The sequence below is a fragment of the Ciona intestinalis genome, unplaced genomic scaffold, assembly GCF_000224145.3.
Source record: "Ciona intestinalis unplaced genomic scaffold, KH HT000307.1, whole genome shotgun sequence".
Lineage (NCBI taxonomy): Eukaryota > Metazoa > Chordata > Ascidiacea > Phlebobranchia > Cionidae > Ciona > Ciona intestinalis.
In genome coordinates this window covers 1-9,313 of record NW_004190628.1, presented here as the reverse complement: position 1 = coordinate 9,313, position 9,313 = coordinate 1, and the positions used below count along the sequence as shown (strand labels likewise).

General features: G+C 35.3%; 2 protein-coding genes across 2 annotated transcripts in view; both read right to left on the bottom strand.

The window, feature by feature from the left end:
* Positions 1-2,690, bottom strand: part of LOC108950582 — a gene marked incomplete at its 3' end in the record, with an annotated part of 5,106 nt that extends 2,416 nt beyond the window's left edge. Inside the window, exons 1-2 of the mRNA XM_018816564.2 lie at positions 2,452-2,690; positions 531-700 (exon numbers count right to left, since the gene is read on the bottom strand). Of these exons, the coding sequence (XP_018672109.2) occupies positions 531-700; positions 2,452-2,521 (240 nt within the window). The remainder of the gene's footprint in view (positions 1-530; positions 701-2,451) is intronic.
* Positions 2,691-4,473: 1,783 nt separating this feature from the next.
* On the bottom strand, positions 4,474-9,283 carry LOC100178402 (protein HEG-like). The gene is made up of 11 exons (XM_009859929.2): positions 9,106-9,283; positions 8,661-8,769; positions 8,392-8,569; positions 7,863-7,984; positions 7,503-7,805; positions 7,211-7,435; positions 6,753-6,941; positions 6,338-6,504; positions 6,041-6,161; positions 5,623-5,958; positions 4,474-5,229 (listed from the first exon to the last, which is right to left on the bottom strand). Exons 5-11 carry the CDS (start codon positions 7,657-7,659, stop codon positions 5,159-5,161), a joined length of 1,266 nt encoding a protein of 421 aa, XP_009858231.2. The 5' UTR covers positions 7,660-7,805; positions 7,863-7,984; positions 8,392-8,569; positions 8,661-8,769; positions 9,106-9,283; the 3' UTR covers positions 4,474-5,158.
* Positions 9,284-9,313: the final 30 nt, after the last annotated feature.

Below are 9,313 nucleotides of genomic sequence, written 5' to 3'. Positions count from 1 at the left end.
ATCACAAGGTTAGCACTCGTGCAGCTTACGAGTACCATATATGTTACTTTGTGGGTGATTATTTTTTGGGGGATTTTTTCATTTTTTTATGTATTGGTGATAATTTTGACAACCCATTAGTGACCACTGGGTTGGAGCAATTGTCGTTAAGTGTCTTGCCCAAGAACACATGGGGCAACACGATTGAAAAACCCCATGCACAAGTTCACTCAACCATGGAATTCTAAATATTTGTATATAAACACCTGCTACAAAATTCAAGGAAAAAAGTGGTATGCTCTATTGCTTTAATATTTTTACAAATTTTGTAGTTTTCATTTTACTTATGCCATTTATTTAAATCAGTAAACTTTTGGGATTTTAATAGCATAATATTAATATATAAACAAATAGTTAAAACCAATGTTATAACGACTGTCATTGTTCCGCCAAACAAGGATAAATAAGTTACATTCTTTCATTCATTTATTTATTCATTTATTCTTTCAATTTTAAAAGAAATTGAATTTAGACAAATGTAACATTATTACCTCATATGATTCTCTTGCATTGCTTGTCGCAGAAAGTGAAAATGTTTCAGAGTCTGATGAATTATGCTGTGCTGTGACCCTTACTTGGTAAGTTGCAGCATTCACTACGCTGCTGAAACTGACGGTAAACGCAGTTGGTGTTTCATTTGAAACAGTGATGTTTTCAGGCGCTGCAAGAAGATTAATTTTTATTGTGTTGTTGTGGGATTTTCACTAAATTTTGTTTACAATTACATTAAATTACTTGTATTGAGACACACTTGTTTTCAATGTATGTTAAGTTATTGTGAACAGTTTTAAGATAAATATTTGTACATATATTTCTTTTCATATTAATAACTGCAATAACATTATATTGGAATTTAAATGGCTCTGAAAATCATGTTATAGTTATATCACATTTAAAATAAAATAAATATATATATATAATATGGTATTTATTTGTATGATTTGTTTTGATAATTTGTTAATAGTAAAAAATCTTTTCCATAAACTAAAGCATCTGAATGCTAAATGTTACTGTTTACTATAACTACTAACCAATATAACCAGCAACCTTTCACTACTAGACCTTAACCAATAACCTCTAAGCACTAACATTTTCCACCAGCCTAATCTGTAATGTACCCAAGAGATTGGTTTTAATCTCTTTGATGTACCAGAGGATTCTTTACTAGTGTCGATGATATATTGTTACCTAGCTTTAAACATACATGCATTAATGTTGGGGAAATATTTATTACTATGCCCCAAATTCCGTACGAAAAAAATAAGGGGATAATAACTAAAACAGTGGGCCTATTCTAAAAAACAAAATCTAAAATGTTATTAGCTGTATACTCTATGTGTTCTGGGCACTAGTAAAGAATCTTCTGGTACATAGCAGAATAGGCTAGTAGAAAGTGTTAGTTGTTGGTGGTTAGGTGTTGATGGTTGGGGGTTAGTGGTTATAGGGGTTAGTAGTTATAGGGGTTAGCAAATAAGGTGGGGGGAAGACTCTTCACTAGCACCGTGTTCTGTGTTTAAGAAAGTTTTTGTGCATAGTCTTAAACTTTAAAATTTATTTGTACATTCTTATTCAATATTTAAGCCATGCTAGCCGCATATTTGTTCTGTATATAATGACTACAAAATCTAATGGTTACATAAATCTCTGTTTGCTTATCTACATTGTTTAAACTGTTTTTATTCTTAACGTGTTTTTTTTTCTGCGTTGTTTCTTTGTTAATGTTTTGCTCCTGTGTTTAAAAACATTTAAGAGTGCTTTATAGCTTGAGCTGCCTTTGCAATTGTGTATATATGTATCATACACTAAGCAGCGTCGGGCACTCCGCGCGCTTACACGCAATGTATACACAAGGAATGACGTTTTTCTCTCATGGGTATTTCCCGTTAATTTAAGCGTTACCGTTTCGGGGGCCCAGACATCACCAGAACTTTCTGCGCTTGGGTTTTATGCGGCATACCGAATAAGCAACGGTGCATGATTTGAAGTGAACAATACTACGTGTTACAAATTTAGCCCTTACTTTTTTTATGAAAATTACAAGAGTTGAAACGAAAAAAGTAGAGGGACATCGTTGACCATTTTTGAACCGCCATGGGAAAGGGTTTACCAGGGTAAGTAAAGTTACACCAGCGAGCTATTTTTTCTACCGCTAAACGTGACTCGCTTCTAAGGGGATCGGAATTTCCACACGCTTCGTCTGTTAAGTAAAATTACCCTCTAACACAAACAAAGAAAGAGTTCGAATCCAGGAAACGTGTGCTGTCTTTTCTCCAAGTACCCCAACTCGAGATATGCCGGCTTTCCTTTCATGCAGACCGATATAACTAAGACCTTACGTCATAATTTACCGGCAAGGGAAGCGGCTGGAATAACTGTACACAAACATTACCCCAGTAATTAAAGTGGACTCACCTGCTACTTGACCGTGGCAAAAGATCGGCGCCAATACAAAGAGTGAGAAAAGCAAAATCGCTCCACGCATGCTGCTCAACTTAAGATGAGCCCGGATTCTGAGATTAGGTTCCAAAATAAAAAGATAAACTTCTCGGACTAAAAAGGAACGGCTGGTTACTATGTGTCGCGACAGTTTACTTAAAGCCGGTGACTAATCCAAACCTGAACGGAAACGTCGGGGTTAAATGCGTTTTATTATTTCGTGCTTCAACAAACTATAAAACAGATACCGGGCATGCTGGAGTTTTTTGTTACGGTATTACCTTATTTAACAAAATATATACATGGCGTCTTCCTTTTATTACAATAAAAATCAAAGGAATATCTATATCCTATAAATTCACACGTGTCGTATAAATCAGACTTCTAAGCGAAAAAATTGTCCACACGTTTTGGTTTTACAATATACATTGCTTAGGTAGAAAGGTATTGGGTGTTAAATATAGTATGACGGGGTAGATGTGACACCTTTTCATTCTATTCTCTCGTCCCATTTAGTAGTAAACAGATTCAAAGTAATATAAAACCGTATCATCACGACTTCCATAAGTTGTTAATTTAAAACAAGATCAGGATATTTGGACATTATGTGCTAAAGGTATCCCATCTTACCCCATAGTACTGTATTTTAATCTTTGAAATGGGTGTCTGGTTAGCACTGGCGTTCGACAGTATTTAAATATAAATTTAGCACATCGCGTTCAGACACACTTTAAAAATAAAACAAGTTGTTATTCCAAAGAGACCAATAGCAGCTAAATCACTAAATGTTGGACCAAACAGAGCAGTATCGTATTACGTATTTCGTCAGGTCTCTTACACACATCTCTAAGTTTGTATACGTGCCAGCTAACTTATAAAGGACAGGCTAATTGAAAAAGAAACCTCAAGCGAACGTAAAACAACTACGGCACTTACTCGACGGTGTAAACAGCGCAACATTTAACAAAGGCGTTTGCAGGTCGAACTTAATAATAATCAATTTCAGAAAACATATCGGTATAGTTTATATAGGCTGCGAATGCATAAAGATCTACTTCTACCTTCAGAGCTCGGTATAGGATATACTGTAACATCATGGTGAAAACCGCAAGTGCACTCAACCCAAAAAATCTGCATAATGCAACGAAAACCTGCAGCTATTTAACTCTTACAATTTACTTTCAAATATACACTAACCAAAAAAAGGGCTTCCCAATAATATATACTAAATATTAAGCTTACTTTGCTTGAGCTAAACCGTTTAACCGCTGGCAACAATTAAACAGTCACGCAACAACAACGTACCCCTTGTCTCACTTTTCACGCGAACCAGCACTGGAAAAAACCCAGACTTGCTGGGTAGTTCCGCAACTGAGCGAAACGCTTCAATTCTCTCCCGAAATATTTTGCTTTCTTGTTACCAGAGTAAGTTAGCCACAACGATTGGATTCTCTGCCTAGTGCCTATCGTCACTGATTCTATAGTTTGGACATATTGTTCAACGAGAACTTAGCCTATACTTAGTTAAGCCAGCTCTTAATTTTGTTGTGGCGCAACCCAATAGTATAACTCACCATAGCGACGATTCCTCGTAACTAATTTCATATATATACAACTTTTCATAAGCATGCCATAAGTACGATTTAACGTAAACTTTATCAATCAGAATAGTTTCTTAAACTCTAGAGTAGAACACCAAATCAAGTCAAACAACTGTAGGTACTAATGGAGGGGTTGAGAATCATTTTAATATTACGATGGCGAAACTTTGCAGCGGTTCGATTAAAAGGTGCGACGAGACAAATGAGAAAATGTATTGAGATCCATTGGCCCAACTGTAACATATAACCTCAACCACCGTGACCGTGGTTTTAAATACTTGTATAGTATGCGCAGAGGTTCCATTTATCCCCGTGTTTTTGTAGCCACAATACAATAGGACGACGACCACAGCATTGTCCGTTTTCCGCGAGTCACGGAGCCGCTAGTGAATGCAAATTTGAGTAACAATCATTTATTCCGTTTAAATACGACGATAAACGCATGTCAAAGGATACTGATAAAAAGAATAAAAACAAAAGAAGAAATTTGCCACAACACCACTTATTTAATTATCCTCGCGTAGCAACGTTTTCCCATAAGCGATATAATATACTGTGGGAGAAGATGGGACACCTTTATAGCACATTATTTCCCAAAAGCCTGATCGCTTTTTAAGCAATTAACGTCTATGGTAGTTGTGAAGGTACGGTTTTATAATTCTTCGAATGTTTTCATTTACTACCAAATGAGACGAAAAAAAGAACAAAAGGGTGTCCCAGTTTCCCCCGTATACTGTATAACACGGTTTCCATATGTTATATTTATACATGTTGTGCACGTTTCCGAGTTTCCGCGTTTGAGTGTTACCACTTTTCGAATAGGTGACGATTTGTTTTCATTTGAGAAAAACAATACCGTGAACGTTTATTGTCTTTATTGTTCGGAATGGTGGTGCCATTGAGGCTTGAACCAGGTAGGCTACCCTCTGGTTAAAAAGTGAATACTACAACAGAACTGTGCCACAGCGCAAGGAAAAGTAAACAACATTATTACATTCGTAATTACATGATGATCCGGGTAAAAATTATAATAGTTCAATAACGCATATCACGGTTAAGTCAGAAATAATATTTCTAACGTGCTAAAGCAAGAGCATTGCAATGCATAGGAAAGTTCCAATCCCCATTATAATAGACAACTTTGGAGATGTTGCTGCAATAAACAGGATTTTAAATTACCGGTATTGGATTATAAGGTAAACTAAATTACGGGTTACAAAAGGCAAAAGCTGCAATACATGGTCCACGATTTCATTCTCTTTATAATCCCATTGGGTAGTTAGCAATAAACTTTTTCAGTATAATATACCCATATCCTCACAACTTAGAAAGCACTGGTAATTGTTAATATGATGATTAGGAAATATGGGGCATAATGCTGTAATATATGTTAACATTGTTTATTATGCTTGCTATGTGATAACAGTATACATCTTATCACACAGTGCTTTATCCAAAGTCTGTAAGTTTAAAATGCTGAATGTTCTGTTGATTTAGGTATAAAATCTGTAGCCTATTAGTGTAATTTATATCCATCATCACTAACCTGATGAATAACAAGTAAAGTCACCATTTGTGTTTTTGCAATTTAATCCATTGCGGCAGTTGTGTGTACCCAATGTGCACTCATCAATATCTGTACATGATTCACCATCACCAGTAAACCCAGTATTGCAAGCACATGTAAAACTTCCAGTATTGTTGGTACAAGTAGCACTTGTATTACAGTTGTGTGTACCCAATGCACATTTATCAATATATGTGCAGTTTACACCATCGCCACTAAACCCAATTTTGCAGAAACAAGTAGAATTTCCATTAATGTTGGCACAAATGGCATTTGCATGGCAGTTGTGTGTACCAGGTAAACATTTATCAATATCTGTTTTTTTTTATAAAAAAAATCATATGAAGGCTTCACATTGACATATTACTATTTGATTCAACACAAAGTACAAACGAACCTGCTGTTATATTGGCACTTTCTATTGTAGTTGCATTAAATCCATTAGCTAACCTTACAGTTGCCTTAATTTGCAAATGAACAAAATCACCCAGTTTGATTGTTGGGTTAGGAATAAAAATCTAAAAATAAATATTTTTAAGACAGTAGTTTGAATTTAAAGATAAGTTTTTGGTTGCAAACTGTTATAGACTTATTGTAAGGTATATCCTATTCTATGGATGAAAGCAATTTGATAGATCAAAACCTAAATCAACAAAACACAAGGTAAACTACGCTAAAGCGTGATTTGTCAAACCTGATAAAATGGTGAACTGTCCAGATCAGATTGAGCAAGTGTTGTTGTGTTTGTTCCAACTGTCACTGAATACTGAGTTGCTCGAGCAAGAGATGCTGGAAGAAACACGTTGATTCCTCCCGATGTTATAACAGCTGATGATACTGAAGATGGTGATAGGACAGGTGCTGTGGAACACACTTTACTTTTATAACTGCACTTGAAAATTAAAAATGCAATATAATGGAAAGTAAAATGTTTTTCCACTTTTGTCTGGCCTGTTTTATAATTGAAAATAAAAAGCAACTGCAATTGTTTCTACATAGACAATACGAATCAGATTGAAAAAGCATTAAATCTGATGAATGTTAGGTTGTAATTTGTGGCTGCTATGCACATGTAGAAACACAATTGTGTAAGATCTTAATCATAAAACCTGTTGTGTAGAGTATGGTGTATCTGTCTGAAGCCACAGAGGTGACAGCAGCTTCATACACTCGATCATACACAGGAGCTGTAGTATTGCTAGAACACAATTTTATTGTGTATCTATGTTTTATACCATATATAGTGTTGCTTAAAAAGTTAAAATAATTGGTTGTTGATGAAGGCTCACGAACCCCGTCTAAAATTAAATAAAAAACAATTATTCTTATTTTAAATGTATTTGTTAATCTGAAATATTCTTTTCATTTTCTTCTTTATTATAATGCAACACACAAGATTTATTTAGCTTACATTATGTATAGTTATCAAGACCACAGAGTGTGGAACTAAAAGTTGAGATACTATGGTAATCGAATTTAATGCATATGTATCACTATTCACACTGATGTGTATCTTATAATTAAAAAACTTAATATGTGATACTACGTTGGTTAACGGTTATCTTACCATTTATAAATTCAATGGTTGATGTGGTCGCAATTAAACCATCAGCCCCTCGTATAAGTATAGCTATTTTATCAGGACTGGGAACCTGTGAAAACAGAACCCATTCTCTTACATCATCTGCTAAGTGAACACGAGAGCACAACAAGCCACTGTTGCGATAGCTTAATGTTCTTTCTGTTGTTATAAAGGGAAACTTTGTGTATACATATCCAGGACTTTTTGCCGCTGAAATATCAAATAAAAGCAATATTAACATTTTATTAAAAAGATATTTTATAACATTAATACTTACAGTCATAAGCAGCTAAGAAACCAGAATACAATGTTCCATCACTCAGTGTAAGTCGGTTAATATTAGGATTAACTGAAGCAGCCGATGCATCTCGATCAGATAAAACAATCTCATGATGGTAAAGAACATTCCCACCGTTGTCTGCAACTTCTACCATCAAAACATCTTCCACATTGGAGGATATTGCCTTATATGCTGCCAGTAGTTCAGCATTGGTTTGGTTTATAAACACTTGGTCTGTGGCAAGGTTGGATGTGTATGGTTTTGTCAAAAGTACAACTCGACCAAAAGCTGAAATTTTGTCTGTACATAAACAAGTATTATTGTTATAGTTTCCAACTTTCAATAACGTCTGTATACCTGTGCTGACAGAATATTGTGCACCAAATGGACTCTGTGTTGCTGTGAATGATGTCACACCATTTAATTGAGATACTCTTGCCCTCAGTGTGTGTGGAGTGTTTGGGTTGAGGGACGTTATGCTAAAAATAAACACACATGCTTATGAGTTTCCTTTTTAAATAACAAAGCGCTTAAATAACTTGTAACTTGCATGCTCTATCCTTGGCGGCCGGAAAACGACAATCTTTATAGCACATGTGTCCTGTTCCATACACTTCATGCTAGCTTACAAGTTACCACATATGTAAAATTGTATATATTCTGTTTGGTTGACAATTTAGACCACTCATTAGTGACTACAGGGTTGTAGCAATTGCCATTAAGTAAAGAACACAAAACACTAGCAGTGACAAACCTTAAACCCATCACCTATGATTAGAGATAGGTGCGCTAACCAATATGCAACTGTGTTCTAAATGCTTGCTATTTTTTTATGTTATGTTTGAAATTTATGTATCGCAAAAATATACTGTAATTGAAAACCTACATAGCCACATAGGATGTATTTGAAGGAACACCAGTTGGAACAGAGATGATCCTTGATGTCCCTGTAATTGTGTCAATAACCTCAACCTCCCATGCTGTTGCTCCCGGAGTTTCTTCCAGGAAGATGGTGAGGAAAGTTGGAGTGGTGATCACGTTCAGGATTCTTGAACCATCCGGAGCTAAATTATATATTCATACTTTTATTTATCAAATATGAAATGATTGTACAAGAACATTTTTAATCTAGTTCATGTAAAAATTCATACAGACCTGTTCTGGCATAAGGGCCCGTTTTAGTTGAGTAATTACTTGCTGTGTTCTTTCCATCAAGAGCTCTTACTTGAACAATGTAGTTTCTATTGCTTTTTCTGCTTTTAACCTAAAGTTAATAGACAGATTACAGTAAAGTCTGTAAAACTTAATGGGAAAAATATATTATGTTAACTAATTATAATTGCAACATAAAGTTATATTTATGTAAATTTGATAACTGTCATAAAAAAACACCAGAAGTCTGGTAGTACAAAAAGTAAAAACACCGATGCTTCTACGTGACTAACGCACGTAACATTCTAATTGGAAAAACCCGGGATTGCAGTGAAGCAAAAATTATTTGCACGCGAATACGAAAACTTACCACTCCCGTATTGTTGTGTTTTGGTGAACCACACTACATTTACATACGAAATGTCAAAAACTAAAACGGGGCAATTACCTCATACGATTGTCTTGCGTTGCTAGAAGCTCGAATTTTAAATATATCAGAATCTGACGAGTCATGCTGTGCCGTTACCTTCACTTGGTAACTTGCAGCGATTGGTACGCCATTGAAACTCACTGTNAAACCCAGTCGANTCCCACTTTGTCCACGCTGATGTTCTCTGGCGCTACAACGCGTTTAGGTTATTCGAACCAATATATTG

Bases quoted from the DNA above. Each gene is read 5' to 3' on its own strand.
- LOC100178402 (XM_009859929.2), bottom strand. From the start codon at position 7,659: ATGGTAGAAGTTGCAGACAACGGTGGGAATGTTCTTTACCATCATGAG. The intron at 6,942-7,210 runs GTAAGATAACCG...ATTTAATTTTAG, and splicing joins AACCATTGAATTTATAAATG to ACGGGGTTCGTGAGCCTTCA. The intron at 6,505-6,752 runs GTTTTATGATTA...TGTGTTCCACAG, and splicing joins CACCATACTCTACACAACAG to CACCTGTCCTATCACCATCT.